This window comes from Canis lupus, chromosome 27 (assembly GCF_011100685.1).
Source record: "Canis lupus familiaris isolate Mischka breed German Shepherd chromosome 27, alternate assembly UU_Cfam_GSD_1.0, whole genome shotgun sequence".
NCBI classification, from domain to species: Eukaryota; Metazoa; Chordata; class Mammalia; order Carnivora; family Canidae; genus Canis; species Canis lupus.
The window spans coordinates 46,412,817-46,430,494 of record NC_049248.1 but is presented as its reverse complement, the minus strand read 5'-3'; the positions used below and the strand labels follow the sequence as shown (position 1 = coordinate 46,430,494).

General features: G+C 37.9%; 1 protein-coding gene and 1 pseudogene across 1 annotated transcript; one reads left to right on the top strand and one right to left on the bottom strand.

Moving 5' to 3' along the window:
* The first annotated feature begins 5,363 nt into the window (after window positions 1-5,363).
* On the top strand, window positions 5,364-6,302 carry OR6C75 (olfactory receptor family 6 subfamily C member 75). The gene has a single exon (NM_001389060.1). It carries the CDS (start codon window positions 5,364-5,366, stop codon window positions 6,300-6,302), a length of 939 nt encoding a protein of 312 aa, NP_001375989.1.
* Window positions 6,303-9,062: 2,760 nt separating this feature from the next.
* On the bottom strand, window positions 9,063-16,602 carry LOC119866338 (annotated as a pseudogene).
* Window positions 16,603-17,678: the final 1,076 nt, after the last annotated feature.

Sequence of the window (17,678 nt, the reverse complement as noted above, 5' to 3'; positions counted from 1 at the left end):
AAAATATTTATACAGATATTCGGAAACATTCTTTTAATGCAGACTCAATCTATAGTAGACATCAAACAATCCAAGTTTTTCTTATAATGTCGTGACTTCTCTCAGCTTCTTAGGAGCATTCCCAACATCACCAGCAGCGCTTAATGTGCATTCCATGCACATATTTATTCGGGGTTTATGGTACTGCACCAAAAACGATGAGAACTACTCAAGAACTGCGAGATTTCACTTTTTTGGGTGATAAGCAATTTCCAGGATAGTTGAATGGCTCCCACTGAGATAATAGGGTCACATGGCCTTTTAAGCTGATAAAACTCGAGCTCAACACAATAGCAACAAGAGGTGGCAAGAAACGTTATCAGTGCACAGTATGACATACAGTGATATAGAGTATGATCCACAGTTAATGTTACACAGTTGGGATTTAATACTGAATCATTGCATCTGCTTACATTCCCCTCCATTTTAAGTGGTGCCACTATAGTCTGCAAGTGTTTGTGTAAGTTTTGATAAATTTTAACATTTTAAAAATGTTATCATATAAATTCCGGGTTAATATGCAGTGTAATATTAGTTCCAGGTGTACAATATAGTGTTCAACACTTCCATACCTCACCCAGTGCTCATCACAACAAATACACTCCTTAATCTCCTATTTAATCACTTATTTAATCCATTTTCTACCCATCTCCATTCTAACTCAGTCAGAGAAAGACAAATGCCAAATGATTTCACTCCTGTGGACAAAACAAATGAGCAAAGAAAAAAATTTAACTTTTTACAGTATATTTGTGTATCTTTAACAATAGCAAATGATAGAATAGAGGTGTCTACATATATTTTATGCATTCATGATGTACCTAATGTTTTCTTCTTTCTGATATTTCTATGCTACAGAGTTTGGGAAGCCTACTGTGGTTCAATTTGTTAAGCATCCCACCCTTGATTTCACCTCAAGTCATGATCTCAGGGTCTCAAGATCCAGTTATATGTGGGGCTGTAACTGCATGTTGGGCATGGAGCCTGATTGTTGGCTCTCTCTCTCTCCCTGTCTCTCTGACCCTCCCTTCTGATCCCCGCATACATGCACATGCACTTTCTAAAAACCAACAACAAAATCCCAAAAAACTTGTTTTCTTTTTCTCTTGTTAATCTATCCTTTATTATAGACGATGATTTCAGTCAAGAACCCTGAAGAATAGGGATCCCTGGGTGGCACAGCGGTTTGGCGCCTGCCTCTGGCCCAGGGCGCGATCCTGGAGACCCAGGATCGAATCCCACGTAGGGCTCCCGGTGCATGGAGCCTGCTTCTCCCTCTGCCTGTGTCTCTGCCTCTCTCTCTCTCTCTCTCACTGCGTGCCTATCATTAAAAAAAAAAAAAAAAAGAACCCTGAAGAATAGAGGGGAAATTTTCTTTCCTCTCCTACATAATCAAGTTAGAATGATGTCGTATACATTAAAACAATTTTTCATGCATATTTGTTAAATAACAGGTTCACATAATGTATTAGTTTAACGTATAATAATATGTTATTTTGGCCTACATCCAAACATCATTAAAATAGAATTGCAACTATGTTTGTAATGAAATATGAGTATGTTTATGGCACATTATTCAAATTATTGACTTTTATCATTAATAGACTAATACACTGTTAGTTCAAAATAGCTGCTCTGCCTTAAAAATATCCCTCAGTGCACTCTGCATTATGTAGTCATGTACCTTGAGTAACTTCATGTCACCCAAAGAAACAGTAAAAATATCTTAAAATCTTTGTTCAGATAGGATCTATCATTTTAAGGTCATTAAATAATCCCAAATTTCATTTAACTTAATCTATTTATATATCTTATGTAATTCCTTGATTAAATAGCAACTAAATATAAGTCTCAAATAATTATATGAAACAGATATTGTGCACATGATTTCAGATCAATGCAATGAGAAATAAGATGATACAGGTGGGAGAGTGGGATATTGCTTCAGTAGGACATGAAATACAGAATCTGCAATTTCAAAAATAAATCTCACATTTTTCTGCAAGTGAAAATCATGCAAAAAGTTGATTTATCATCTCTGTTTTCTCAGAACCTAAGTTTGAGCCCAACACATAATAAGCACCTAAAAAGTAGTTATTGTGGGGCACCTGGGTGTTTGAGCATCTGCTTTCAGCTCAGGTCATAATCGCAAGGTACTTGGGGACCTGGGGGAGCCACCCATAGGGAGCCTGCTTCTCCCTCTGCAAGTGTCTCTGCCTCTCTTTGTGTCTCTCATGAATAAATAAATAAAATCTTTTTTAAAAATATAAAAAAGTGTACTTATTGAAAAATATAATTTAAAATTAAAGTAATTATTTTATGAGAAATGGTAATAATTCTAATCATGATCAAGATTACTATATCATCATTCAGTAGAAAAATGTGAAACCATAAAGACAAGCCTCACATCTCTTATGGTGTAGAATGATGGAGACCTCAGCCTCAGTCTATATCATCACGGTCAATTCTTAATATTTTCCCTAAGATTGGAGAAACACCCACTGATCACAACTTGGTCTGTTGCCCTTCAGAAATTGCTAACCTCTATTACCCCATTACTAAGTTTCTTCTTGTGAATTTACAAAATATTAGAAAAGTGTAAATGATTCTAGGAGCACTTGGGTGGCCAGTAGTTGAGCATCTGCCTTCAGCCCAGGTCATGACCCTGGGTCCTGGATCGAGTCCCACATCGGGTCCCCGCAGGGAGCCTGCTTCTCCCTCTGCCTGTGTCTCTGCCTCGCTCAGTGTCTCTCATGAATGAATAAGTAAAATCCCAAAGGAAAAAGTTTAACTGATTCTATATATTTTTCTGTTCTAATTTCAGGCCAATCTCACCTAAGTATTCTATTCTAAATTGTGTACTACTTAGGGCTGTAGTTTAATGCCCGTGTCCTGAGAACGCCAGTCACCATAGAACCTACTGTTTATTCATTCATCTAATCCCCCTGAGTCCATTGTGAATGGAGCAGATAAAATTAGGCCTAGCCTGAATAACATCACTAAGATCACATCATTCTGTCCACTAAGCTTGGAAAGACAATATGTTAGCCTTGTTTCAACTATAGCTTATTTCATTTAAAGTATCAATATAATACTTTTTAAAATGACAATAGTTAGGGCCTGCTAGACCTCAGATCCTTAGAGAAATTTGGGCTGATGGACAGTAATGGGCTAATACCCCTTTTATAAGCACAATAGAGGAGCTCTTGGAATTATTTTTTATGACCAATATTTTGGGTATTTGGTTAGAAACATAAAATGACAGAGGAGAAACAGATTACAAAGGCTTTTGAAAAATCCCAAGCATTTATGTTTAAATAAATCAAGGAAACAGCATTGACAAAACCAGGCATATTTAACATAAAAGTAAGTATGTCCTTAACAGTTTCTTAGAGCAATATATTTTTGCTTTTATACTATATGTTTATGCTTTATATAAATATTCTCAATTATGCACAATGCTATATATGAATAAAATTGAACCACACAATTTATATGGAATATATAAATGAAAAAAATTAAACTACTTCAATATTTTTGACATCTTTGTTTTGTAGAACACAGATATTTTGTGATTGATAGAACCACATATTCATGATGTTTTGTGTTCATCTAGATATGCTTAGATACCTTTTAATAATCATGTAAATATCAATTTCAGGACACAAACTGTATTATTTTTGTGCAAGATTCCTAACAATTTAATTCATATATCTTAACACTGAACAGATATTCTTTATGCTTTCGTTTGACACGGTGTGACTTTATACTTAGTAAAGGTTAGCTTCCATCATGTAAAGGCAGAAGCCAAAAAGATCCTTATCTGATAACCACAAACAGGTAGACACAGATGATGGAAAGTAAGAATCATTCTATGCGGCACTGAGGCAGGTAAAATATTTTAGTAAGTTCATTAACATCTTAAATTAATTGGCTAATCCTCAGAAAATATCATTCCTTATGAAAGCTGTGAAACTGATGAAGGATAGAGAAAACAACGGAGACATTTCAGCCTGTCCAGGCTTTCTGGATAAAGTATGTTTAAAATGAGTGAAATGAGTCAATGGGAGAAGGACAAACATTATATGTTCTCATTCATTTGGGGAATATAAATAATAGTGAAAGGGAATAGAAGGGAAGGGAGAAGAAATGGGTAGGAAATATCAGAAAGGGAGACAGAACATAAAGACTCCTGACTCTGGGAAACGAACTAGGGGTGGTGGAAGGGGAGGAGGGTGGGGGATGGGGGTGACTGGGTGACGGGCACTGAGGGGGGCACTTGACGGGATGAGCACTGGGTGTTATTCTGTATGTTGGTAAATTGAACACCAATAAAAAATAAATTTATTATTTAAAAAAAAGGGAAAAATGGTCTTAGATGAGAGCACATCTAAAGCTTTTATGGAAAGTAATAACATTGAACAGGGAAAACAAACAAATCCGGAACAACACCCAGGGTTTTGTTAGAGCCAAACAGAAAATAAAAAATAATAGTACCTTTGGCCTCCCAAAACGTAGCCTGAATGTTGAACTATTCCCTTTTATCATCCCTCAAGAAAGAAAGGACAATGTGCAAAGAAGTACCTGAGTTATTTGAGAACATTAAGAGTTTACAAAAACAAAATTAGGACTTCAAATAAAAATACTGCTTTATATAGGAGAATGTCATGAGAGGTAAAGAGATAAATAAAAAAATACATAAGAAAAACATATTAACAATCTTAGAAGAGACTATTAGAACAGCTTAGTCATGAACACTAGAACGTCTTAGGGCAGAGCCATGGAATTAGATTAACTGTGTCCGTATACTGTTATCAGGGACACTTTACCGGGTGCGCAAGTGAGTGGTCTCTGTAGATTGCAGAAGTTTGAATAGGGAAATAGAAATTTTTAGCCAAAGGAGAAAAATAAATAAAAATCTGAAGAGGAAAGCAACAACAAAAAGTACCTTCAAAGAGTATGATGGGATGCTGGGAGCAAGCTCATGGTTTTATTAAAGGAGGTTTGGGTGTCAGAGGTTTTAATCTCCTTTTTCATGCTTTCAGGAATATCCTGAAATATTCAGAAGATAGATTTATAAAGAGATATGTGAAAATAAAACTAAAGAAATATAGAAACAATGAACCAACATATGATACCATAAATAAATTTAGAAGTATTTTGTCTCTTTTTAGTACAAAACCATTTTCCCTTAATGCAAAAGACAGCAATGGTTTTTGAAATGTGTGTGTGCACGCTTGTGTGTGTGCCAGTTTCTTTTCTGTCTCATTTTTTGCATCTATTTTCAGCTAAAACAGAGAATAGCAGCAGAGAGAAGGAAAATCATGAGAAATCACACAAAGGTAACAGAGTTTATTCTTCTCGGGTTGACCGATGACCCAAAGTGGCAGGTTGTACTTTTCATATTTCTCCTGGTCACCTACATGTGCAGTGTGACTGGGAACCTGGTCATTATCTTCCTCACCCTTACGGATCCCCACCTGAAGACTCCAATGTATTTCTTCCTTCGAAACTTCTCATTCCTAGAAATGTCATTCACATCTGCCGCAATTCCCAGATTCCTTGTCACTGTTGTGACGGGAGACAGAACCATTTCCTACAATGACTGTCTGGCTCAGGTATTTTTCGTCATCTTATTGGGGGTGACAGAGTTTTACCTCCTGACCGCCATGTCCTATGACCGCTACATGGCCATCTGCAAACCTCTGCATTACATGACCATCATGAGCAGCAGAGTCTGCATCCTCCTTGTCTTTAGCTCATGGCTTGCAGGATTCCTGGTCATCTTTCCACCTGTAATTCTGGTGCTGAAGTTGGATTTCTGTGCCTCCAATATAATCGATCATTTTGTCTGTGACTCTTCACCAATTCTACAGCTTTCTTGCACAAACACTCACTTTCTAGAACTCATGGCATTTGTTTTAGCGGTGGTAACGCTTATGGTCACCTTAACCCTAGTTATGCTCTCCTACACACACATCATCCGCACAATTCTGAGAATTCCTTCCACGAGTCAAAGGAAAAAAGCCTTTTCCACGTGTTCCTCCCACATGATAGTGGTCTCCCTCTCTTATGGCAGCTGCATCTTCATGTACATCAAGCCTTCTGCAAAGGAAAGGGTGAGTTTAAACAAAGGCGTAGCTGTGATCATTACCTCAGTGACTCCTCTTCTCAATCCTTTCATATATACCTTAAGAAACCAGCAGGTGAAACAAGCCTTCAAAAACATGGTCCACAGAATGGTCTTTTCTTCATATAAATGAATGTCATTATGCAAAAATGTATACATACCCCTGAAACAGAGCAGAATGGAAATCCTTGGATTTTACTACATAAATTCTTGAAACCCTTCATTTCGTTCTTTCACTTAAACATTCTTCTATATCATTAATGTCTCTTTTTCTTATTAGCTGAAAGTCAGGTCTTATCTATTTACACTTATATATAAAATGACCAGTCTTCACCTGTGTAACTAAATTTTACTTTTTTTATAATAAATTTATTTTTTATTGGTGTTCAATTTGCCAACATACAGAATAACACTCAGTGCTCATCCCATCAAGTGCCCCCCTCAGTGCCCGTCACCCAGTCACCCCCACCCTCCTCCCTTTCCACCACCCCTAGTTCGTTTCCCAGAGTTAGTAGTCTTCATGTTCTGTCTCCCTTTCCGATATTTCTTACCCATTTATTCTCCCTTCCCTTCTATTCCCTTTCACTATTATTTATGTTTCCCAAATGAATGAATTTACACGTTTAATGCAATCCCTATCAAAATGCCATGGACTTTCTTCAGAGAGTTAGAACAAATTATTTTAAGATTCGTGTGGAATCAGAAAAGACCCCGAAAAGCCAGGGGAATTTTAAAAAAGAAAACTATATCTGGGGGCATCACAATGTCAGATTTCAGGTTGTACTACAAAGCTGTGGTCATCAAGACAGTGTGGTCCTGGCACAAAAACAGATACATAGATCAATGGAACAGAATAGAGAATCCAGAAGTGGACCCTGAACTTTATGGCCAACAAATATTCAATAAAGGAGGAAAGACTATCCACTGGAAGAAAGACAGTCTCTTCAATAAATGGTGCTGGGAAAATTGGACATCCACATGCAGAAGAATGAAACTAGACCACTCTCTTGCACCATACACAAAGATAAACTCAAAATGGATGAAAGATCTAAGTGTGAGATAAGATTCCATCAAAATCCTAGAGGAGAACACAGGCAACACCCTTTTTGAACTCGGCCACAGTAACTTCTTGCAAGATATATTCATGAGGGCAAAAGAAACAAAAGCAAGAATGAACTATTGGGACCTCATAAAGATAAGAAGCTTTTGCACAGCAAAGGTTACAGTCAACAAAACTCAAAGACAACCTACAGAATGGGAGAAGATATTTGCAAATGACGTATCAGATAAAGGGCTAGTATCCAAGTTCTATAAAGAACCTATTCAACTCAACAGCAAAGAAACAAACAATCCAATCATGAAATGGGCAAAGACATGAAAAGAAATCTCACAGAGGAAGACATAGACATGGCCAACACGCACATGTGAAAATGCTCCACATCACTGGCCATCAGGGAAATACAAATCAAAACTACAATGAGATACCACCTCACACCAGTGAGAATGGGGAAAATTAACAAGACAGGAAACCACAAATTTTGGAGAGGATGTGGAGAAAAGGGAACCCTCTTACATTGTTGGTAACTAAATTTTAGATGTCAATAACCTTTATTGTTTCTCATATCAAAGCAAGGAAGCTTATATATTCATACAAAAAATCCATATTGCTGTACTATAAGAAGCTTACTTGAAGCCACAGACAAATATAAATTTTATTTTATATGCACTAAGTAAAAATGTGTATTTTAACTAATATCTCTAAAATTTCTCCTTAATACTAAGGAAAGAAAGTCTTTTGCTCAAGATTTCCCTATTTTACCAATCATGTTAAAAGGAAAACTGTAGACTATAAAGGCAAAATAAGCTATCCTGATAAAATTCATTTTTATAATTGGATAATTTCCATTGTTAAAAAAACAGTCTTTTCTACTGACATGAAGAAAAATGACACACTTAGACTCTGGGATGCAATGAGATGTAGCCTTCAGAGAGTATCTTGGAAATGGTGACATATGACTTATTAGATTTCCTCATCAGAAAATCTCCATACTGTCTTTATCCTTCCATTGCCCCTTTCACAGCAGGTCGTACCTCCCTCACTCTTACTCAGGAGAATGACTCTTGCAGGTAATGGTTAAAACGCATCCAAGTCTGGTTCCTGTAGTCAGTGAGCCCCTCAGCAGCAATGAATCACTAAACCAAATTGTTTGTCTTGGGACAATAGTTAGGAGTCTTACTACACAGTAAGTGGACTTGGTTTTTCATCTTAATTTCCTGCATGGCTGATATAGATGTTAAAGTGAAGAGCTCACCATCCATAGTCTTTTCTGGTTGCTCATAGACAAGACTGTCTGAGCACTCACCTGTTTCTTATCATTTTACGTTAATGGAATAAGTTACATTTTTTCCAAAGAGATATAACACAATAAAACCACAAAGTGAAAGTTAAATAATTTATTGGATTATAAATTCTTTAATGGAGCAATTTGTAAAGAAACAAAATAATACAAGCTTGATTTTCCAGGGCTATACCAAGGAAGCAGAAGTGCAAAAGAAAAAATCAGGAATGTGGAAAAGAATATGCAAGTGTCAACTAAATGAATATATACCATATGTGTGGTATATATGATAGCGATATAGGAAGACAGGATAGAGAGGGGGAAAATAAGAAGGTAAAGGAAAGTTGATCTTCTTGATTGACAAAAACTTCCCTGAGGAAATTGATTCTAACATTCACATTGTCAGTAAGATGTGAAAATCCCTATAAATCTTTCCAAAACAAATATTAAATGTTTAAATTGAAATATTATTTTACAGTGTTATGAAATCATGAATTTTTACTGCCTCTCACTTATTCTTATGCTGTCAGTGGGGCTTGTGGTCCAGGGGGTTCTTACTCTTTGCAGGCCACGTGGGCCATAATGTCCAATATCCTATTCCTGTAACCAATTCATTATGGCACCAGGAAATGAGCTTGGTAAAGTCACCATTGAGGGCAGTGCCAGCCCCAGCATCAGAAATAGAAGAGTGGGTGTCACTGTTAAAGTCACAGGAGACAACCTAGTTCTCAGTGTGGCCTAGGATGTCCTTGAGGGTGCTCTATGTTGCCTACTTCACCACTTTCTTGATGTCATAATTTTTGGCAGTTTTCTCCCCAGGCAGCAAGATAGATGCATCACTGACCCATTGAGCGTGGGGACATGAAAGACCATGCCAGCGAACTTCCCATTTGGCTAGGGATGACCCTGCCCACAGCTTTGACAGTGCCAGTAGAAACAGGGATGATGTTTTGGGCAGCTCCTCAGCTACCACACCATGTCCTCCCAGGAGGGCCAGTTATGGTTTCTGGGTGGCAATGATGACATGGACTGTCATCATTAGTCCCTTCATGTTGCTAAAGTGGTCATGAAAGACCTTACCCAGAGGAGCCAAGTAATTGGAGGTATTTCTGACAACCTGGAGGGAATTGTCATACTTCTCATGGTTCACACTCCTCACAAACATGGAGGCATCAGAAGAATGATGGGTATAGATGATGACTCTCTTGGTGCCATGCTTCACACTAGCCCCAGCCTTCTCCACAGTCATGAAGTGAATTCAGCAGCAGTACCACCCCATTTGATGTTGGCGGCCTAGATGGAGATGGGCTTTCCATTGATAACAATTTTCTCATTCCCAGGACTGACTGTGGCATTGCTATTGCTATGGGTGGAATCATACTGGGACATGTAGATCATGTGGTTGAGGTCAATGAAGGTGTCATTGATGGCAACAATATCCACTTGGCCGTAGATCAAAGTAGCCCTGGTGACCAGGTGCCCAATATGTCTTAGTCGGGTTACTCCAACCTTCACCCTGTCTCTGAGACCTGGCACCACACGAGAAGATGTGGCTTTCTGTCAGATGTAAAGGAACAGACACACAGTGCATGCACGTACTTTTGAAATGAATTAGAGATTTTAGTACAAGGGATGTTTCACTTCCAAATAAGGAGAGGAACTACTCATCTGCATATTCAATAAGTCAGACATTGGCATGATCATAGTAACCACATTCCTCACCCCCTTGCTGAAGTCTAATATTAAAAATTACCATTCCCAATTTCAGAAACAACTCCTAAAAGTGTTTCCAAGCATCAGCCTCCATTGTCATCCAGTAACAAGTAGTCATAGAAGGCTTTTAGCATAGAGAAAAAAAACTGCATGTGAGTAAAACCATATGAAAATTATCTTTCTCTGATTGACTTATTTCACTCCTCATAATACCCTCCAGTTCCATCCATGTTGAAGTAAATAGTAGGTATTCATCCTTTCTGATGGCTGAGTAATTTTCCATTGCATGTATATATACATATATATACATATATATTATGTTATTATATATAACACCAAATATTCCTTATCTTTTCCTCTGTCGAAGGACACCATAGCTCCTTCCACTGTTGGGCTAGTAATGAGGGCATATGATGAGATGAGCATTGGGAGTTATACTACATGTTGGCAAATTGAATTTAATAAAAAAAATAAAATTAAAAAAAGAAAAATTCCTCTAGTGGCAATGCATACAATAGGTTGAAGGCAAATCACGGTTTGCAAGGTTGAATCAAACAAACAAAAAATAACAAGATCCCTTCAGTAGATGTATGGATAAATAAACTTTGGTTTATTTGGTACATCTAGACAAGAAATAATTAGGAATATTAGAGTGAAGAAGAAATAATTTAAGGGAAAATATAAAAACACTGGAAGAAAAAAAGAAAATATCCGAAAAATAACTATCATCCAGGACACGCAAAAGCAAAAAAGAAAGGTCAAAGGAAAGGAGAGAAAAGAAAGGAGAAAAGGGGAAAAGAAAATTTAAAAAGAAAGAAACAAGTAAAAGAGAATAAAAGGAAAACCAACTTCTGAAAAATCATGAATCTGGATCAAAGTATGAAAGACCACTTGGCAATTTCAGTTCTTAACACACACACACACACATACACACATATACACACACACACACGGTGTTTACTTAAATAATAAATATTAAGCCATGACACAAAGAACAATGTAATCATGAAAACAATACTAAAAAGTTAAAAGAAATAAGAATATAAGAAAAAATTGTAAAGACTAATAATACAAGAAAGTTACACAAAGATATAAACTAAGATGGAAGAACAAGTCAAATGAATAAAAACTCCCAACATTCTGATGTTATGTCATTTCTAAGCTGTAATTAATGGGGCACACATAAAGGAGCTTCTTCAACATTCAGAATGATTTTAAATGTCAGGGAATGATTTAATAGATGTGGAGAACAAATATTCAGTTGGTAAAATTGATTTGAAAAACAAATAATGCAGTCTGTGTAAAAATATTTAGAAAAATGTTTGATACTACTTTTGTCAAAATGTCTTTCACTACTTTTGTTGCAAGTTACTGGTATTATTTTAGAATAAGGAGATACAAATTTATTCAATCAATAAATGAATGAGCATCCATAATGCACCCTAATTGGAATAAATGCTATAGGGCCTTACAGAGATATTCATTCCATCTTAAGACAGCAGAAAATCCAGCTGGGAATGTCAAATGATATGCATGAGATAATGAAAATATGCTTAGATACTACAATATATGAGGATAACTATAATTGTATTGAAAAAGCATGTGAAGAAATGGTGCCAAAATTGGCTACTATAGCAAACAATGGTATAACTTGGAGAGATATGAACTGAATCTTAGATGTTGGTAGGATTTAGAACTAGACTCAAGGAGAGAAAATTGAGGATAATTCACATCAGTGTGCTAACCCTAGACAGAGCAAGGTGAATGGATGCAGAGTGAGGCAGCCCATCAATTTCATGAGGTTATAGTTTGGAGAGTAGTAGAAAGCCTAATTTGCTAAATATAAATTGAGAACTTACAAAATCTCTTAGAAAAGAATGACATGGCAATGCCTGGGTGGCTCAGCAGGTTGGGCATTGATTTGGCTAGGGTCATGATCTCAGTATTATGGGATAAGGCCCCATGTCAGGCTCCATGCTCAGCTCTCCATGGAGTCGGCTTGAGGTTCTCTCTTCCTCAGCTTATACCCCAGGCCTTATACTCGCACAGGCCAATAACCAGGGAGGAAATTGAAGCAGTCATCAAAAAACTCCCAAGACACAAAAGTCCAGGGCCAGATGGTTTCCCAGGGAAATTCTATCAAACGTTTAAAGAAGAAACATACCTATACTACTCAAACTGTTCAGAAAGATAGAAAGAGATGGAGTACTTCCAAACTCGTTCTATGAGGCCAACATCACCTTTATTCTAAAACCAGACAAAGACCCCACAAAAAAGGAGAATTATGGACCAATATCCGTGATGAACATAGATGCAAAAATTCTCAACAAGATACTAGCCAAAAGGATCCAACAATACATTAACAAGATTATTCACCATGACCAAGGGGGATTTATCCCCGGGACACAAGGCTGGTTCAACACTCGTAAAGCAATCCATGGGATTCATCATATCAGCAGGAGAAAAAACAAGAACCATAGGATCCTCTCAAGAGATGCAGAGAAAGCATTTGACAAATACAGCCTCCATTCCGGTTCAAAACTCTTCAGAGTGTAGGAATAGAGGGAACATTGCTCAACATCTTAAAAGCCATCTACGAAAAGCCCACAGCAAATATCATTCTCAATGGGGAAGCACTGGGAGCCTTTCCCCTAAGATCAGGAACAAGACAGGGATGTCCACTCTCACCACTGCTATTCAACATAGTACTGGAAGTCATAGCCTAAGCAAACAGGCAACAAAATAAATAAAAGACATTCAAATTGGCAAAGAGGAAGTCAAACTCTCCCTCTTCGCAGATGACATGATACTCTACATAGAAAACCCAAAAGACTCCACCCCAAGATTGCTAGAACTCATACAACAATTTGGTAGCGTGGCAGGATACAAAATCAATGCCCAGAAATCAATGGCATTTCTATACACTAACAAAAGACTGAAGAAAGAGAAATTAAGGAGTCAATCCCATTGACAATTGCACCCAAAAGCATAAGACACCTAGGAATAAACCTCACGAAAGAGGTAAAGGACCTATACAGTAAAAACTACACAACACTTCTGAAAGCAATTGAGGAAGACACAAAGAGATGGAAAAACAGTCCATGCTCATGGATTGGAAGAATTAATATTGGGGAAAATGTCAATGTGAGCCAGGGCAATTTACACATTTAATGCAATCCCTATCAAAAGACCATGGCCATTCTTCAGAGAGTTGGAACAAATCATCTTAAGATTTGTGTGGAATCAGAAAAGACCCCGAATAGCCAGGGGAATACTGAAAAAGAAAATCATAGCTGGGGGGCATCACAATGCCAGATTTCAGGTTGTACTGCAAAGCTATGGTCATCAAGACAGTGTGGTCCTGGCACAAAAACAGACACAGAAATCAATGGAAGAGAAGAGAGAATCCAGAAACGCACCTTCAACTCTATGGTCAACTAATGTTTGACAGAGCAGGAAAGACTATCCCCTGGAGAAAAGACAATCTCTTCAATCAATGGTGCTGGGAAAATTGGACATCCACATGCGGAAGAATCAAACTGGACCATTCTCTTACACCATACAGATAAGATAAGATAAACTCAAAATGGATGAAAGATCTAAATGTGAGACAAGATTCCATCAAAATCCTAGAGGAGAACACAGGCAACACCCTTTTTGAACTTGGCCACAGCAATTTCTTGCAAGATACATCCATGAAGGCAAGAAAACAAAAGCAAAAATGAACTATTGGGACTTCATCAAGATAAGAAGCTTCTGCACAGCAAAAGAAACAGTCAACAAAACTCAAAGACAACCTACAGGATGGGAGAAGATATTTGCAAATGACGTATCAGATAAAGGGCTGGTATCCAGGATCTATAAAGAACTTATTAAACTCAACAGCAAAGAAACAAGCAATTCAATCATGAAATGGGCAAAAGACATGAACAGAAATCTCACAGAGGAAGACATAGACATGGCCAACACGCACATGAGAAAATGCTCTGCATCACTTGCCATCAGGGAAATACAAATCAAAACCACAATGAGATCCCACCAGTGAGAATGGGGATAATTAACAAGACTGGAGACAACAAATGCTGGAGAGGATGTGGAGAAAGGGGAACCCTCTGCACTGTTGATGGGAATGTGAACTGGTGCAGCCACTCTGGAAAGCTGTGTGGAGGTTCCTCAAAGAGATAAAAATAGAACTGACCTCTGACCCAGCAATTGCACTGCTGGGGATTTACCCCAAAGATACAGATGCAGTGAAACGCCGGGGTCCCTGCACCCCGATGTTTATAGCAGCAATGTCCACAATAGCCAAACTGTGGAAGGAGCCTCAGAGTCTCACAATAAATAAGTACAATCTTTTCTCTTAAGAAAAGAATGACACAATTAAAATAGTGTTTTAGAAAACAGATATCTGGAAACTTGAAAATATGAATGCTGAGAAGATAATCATACAGGATTTAAAAATTTATATTCATTGAGATGATAGGCTCTAAATTCGAATGATCACTGTAGCCATGAAAAGAAAGAAAAACAGGATGAATGTGAGGATTATCTCAAGTATTAGATTAGAAGTATTATTTTTTATAAAGGAAAACAAAGTTATTACAGAGATTTGATAACTAGAAATGGAGCTGATTAAAAGTTGTCACCATTAGTGATAGGAAGGAATGAGCTAAGATGGAGGAGGAGGAGGAGGAGCCTAGGCTTGCCTCACCCCCTGCACAGCTAGGTAAAATCAGGTCATTCTGAATACCCTAGCACTCGATCTGAAAGCTCGCGGAAAAGTTGCACGACTCGAGGGAGAGAAGAGGCCACATTGTGTAAGGTAGGAGGTGCAGAGATATGATTTTGGAGAGAAGTGGATCACAATCGTGTGGAGGTGGGGAGCCCTGGACATGGAGACAAGTGAAGGAGAGAGGAGAGATTATTTATATATAATATACCACAAAAAAATGGAATGTTCAAAATGGACGGTACACCTATAAGATAGCTTCAATCCAAAACTTGATAATACTCAGTATTGGTGAGGTGTAGAGAAATAGGAAATCTCATTTATCACTCATGAGGGTGGAAAAGAATAGAGCAGACAGTGCGGCAGCTCCTTATTACTTAAAAATAGACATTTTTGGTAAACCAGAATTTGTGCTCCTTGGTATCTACCTAGCTGATTTGAAAACCTGTGTTCACGTGAAATCCAAGGGATATTTGGTGGTGGAACTAATCTTAACAGTATTACTGTGGTGGATCCTTGGCACTATGCATCTGTCAGAGCCCATAGACCTTCAAGACACAAATAATGAATACTTGCATACAGAAATTTTTAAAACTTAAGAAGTCAGGGGATCCGTGGAAGAAATGGAGGCTGTGGTCACAGAATCACACTGCATTACAAATATATGACATAATTTTAAGGAAGATAATGAAGAGAAAGCTGCTGGCCTAAGTAACTTTAAAAAACAGCTTTCTGGCTGGAAAATTGAAAAATAAATACACAAGGAACAGCGCATAGACACTGCATTCTGGTTGGTAATGTCGTTTCTCAGCGAGATAGGTTTACAGTCATGAAGCTTGAGTGGGTACGTCCCAGGAGGAACAAGAAAATGCATGGCCAGTGATGGCCACCATCACATTTCTCACTGTTGAAATAGGAGGTTACAGATCAGCAAAGGAGACGGCGAGGATGAATCGTGTGATACAGGATTAGAGTTGGGGACATTGGTATGAACTCATCTTTAGCATTGATGCAGAGGAGCAGATGCAGAGATAATGACAGATTTTATGTAAACATACATGTGTGGGGGTGTTGTTGAGAGTCTAGAGGCAATGACACCTCAGTAGCAACCAGTACACCTAGCAACGTGATTCTGGTTTCTGATCACATTCTCCAGCCAAAGGAAGCAGATTGATTGCACAAATGGCTGATGCTAGGGTTGGACAGGGGACATTCAAGATGATCCTGAAGAATCTTCCAGTGCCAGACAGTAGGAGAGTCCTTAAAACATAAAGAAAATCATGAGGCATTTTGAAAGGACACAGGCATCAAATTGAAAGAGGTCCAATGACCCAAGGTGGAAACACTTGAACATAAAATAAAGAACCTGGTATTGTATGATAACTCAAAGTGTAACATACATATCAAGTCCACGATACATCATAATTTGAAAAGAAATCAGAGGAGAAAAATTTTTTGTACAGAAGAATTCCCAATAACCTATGTAGATACCTTCCAACCTCAAGAGAGTGGGCTTAGCCGCCCGAGTCTGAGATGCCCTAGGTGAAGTGCTGGCAGAGGGTTACGGAAGCTGTGAAGATACTTTGATAATGAAGGAACCTGGAAAACACTACCTTGGCCTGATGACCACAGTTTATGTCATCCTGTTGCATCCTGTTGATAGTATGAATTTGCCGGTATGAGGTGACAAAAAGGCCCCTTTTTCTCTGTGGTTTTTCTTCTCAGAACCCACACTCCATTTAAGGACTTCATCCCTCGCGTTTCCTTGGTTTCTACCCAATTATACAGCTACTTCTCTAGTCTTTCAATCCACTCAGTTTAGGGGGATAAAAGCATCAAAGGAAGCCAAATGGAAGGACATTCTGTCAAATACTTGATCAGGGCTCCTCAAAACATAAGGTCATCCAAACAAGACCATTGTGAGGAAATTGTCTGAGTCAAGAGATGCCTGGGAGAGATGAGAATTAATGCTGTATCCTGGATAGAATCCTGGAAGAGCAGAAGGACATGTAGAGGAAAAAATGTCTGTGAAATCTGAATTAAGTGTGGAGTTTAGTTAGTGGTAATATCCCATCCTCGCTTCCTTGGTTGTGGCAAATATTCCATAGGGATGCAGGGTGCTAACAATGTAGGAAGCTTGACAACGGATATGTAGTAGTGCTCTGTACTCTCTTTGTTGTTTTTTTCTGTAAATATAGAACTACCATAAAAGAAAAAGTTTATTTCAATAATGAGGGGCTCCTGTCTGGCTAAGTCAGTAGGCATGCAACTTGTGATTTGGGGGTTGTGAGTTCAAGCCCCAAATTCAGAATAGAGCTTATGCATTAGATAGATGATGGATAGATGATAGATAGATAGATGATAGATGATAGATAGATAGATAGATAGATAGATAGATAGATAGATAGATGATAGATAAATGTAATAAACATTTCGTTAGGAAGGGGAATTTAACACCAGGCATATTAGATTTAAAAAAAAATCAATACAGCCTACTACTTTGAGAGCCAACCGCAACATGCCTCTTCTGAAACATGTATTTCTGCTTCTGACACCCAGCAATCAATCTCGGGACTGTCAAAATCAAAAACAAAATAAAAACCCTCCAACTCTTTCTTAAAAAGAGAAAAATATTATGCACTTCCTGCATTCAGAACGAAGTCAGAATTTTTGGGTGATATCTACATATTTCTCTAATTGCATTAGACTCCTACCTTGACATATTAGC

Excerpts from the sequence above, each read along its gene's own strand:
- OR6C75 (NM_001389060.1), top strand. The coding sequence starts at position 5,364 with ATGAGAAATCACACAAAGGTAACAGAGTTTATTCTTCTCGGGTTGACC.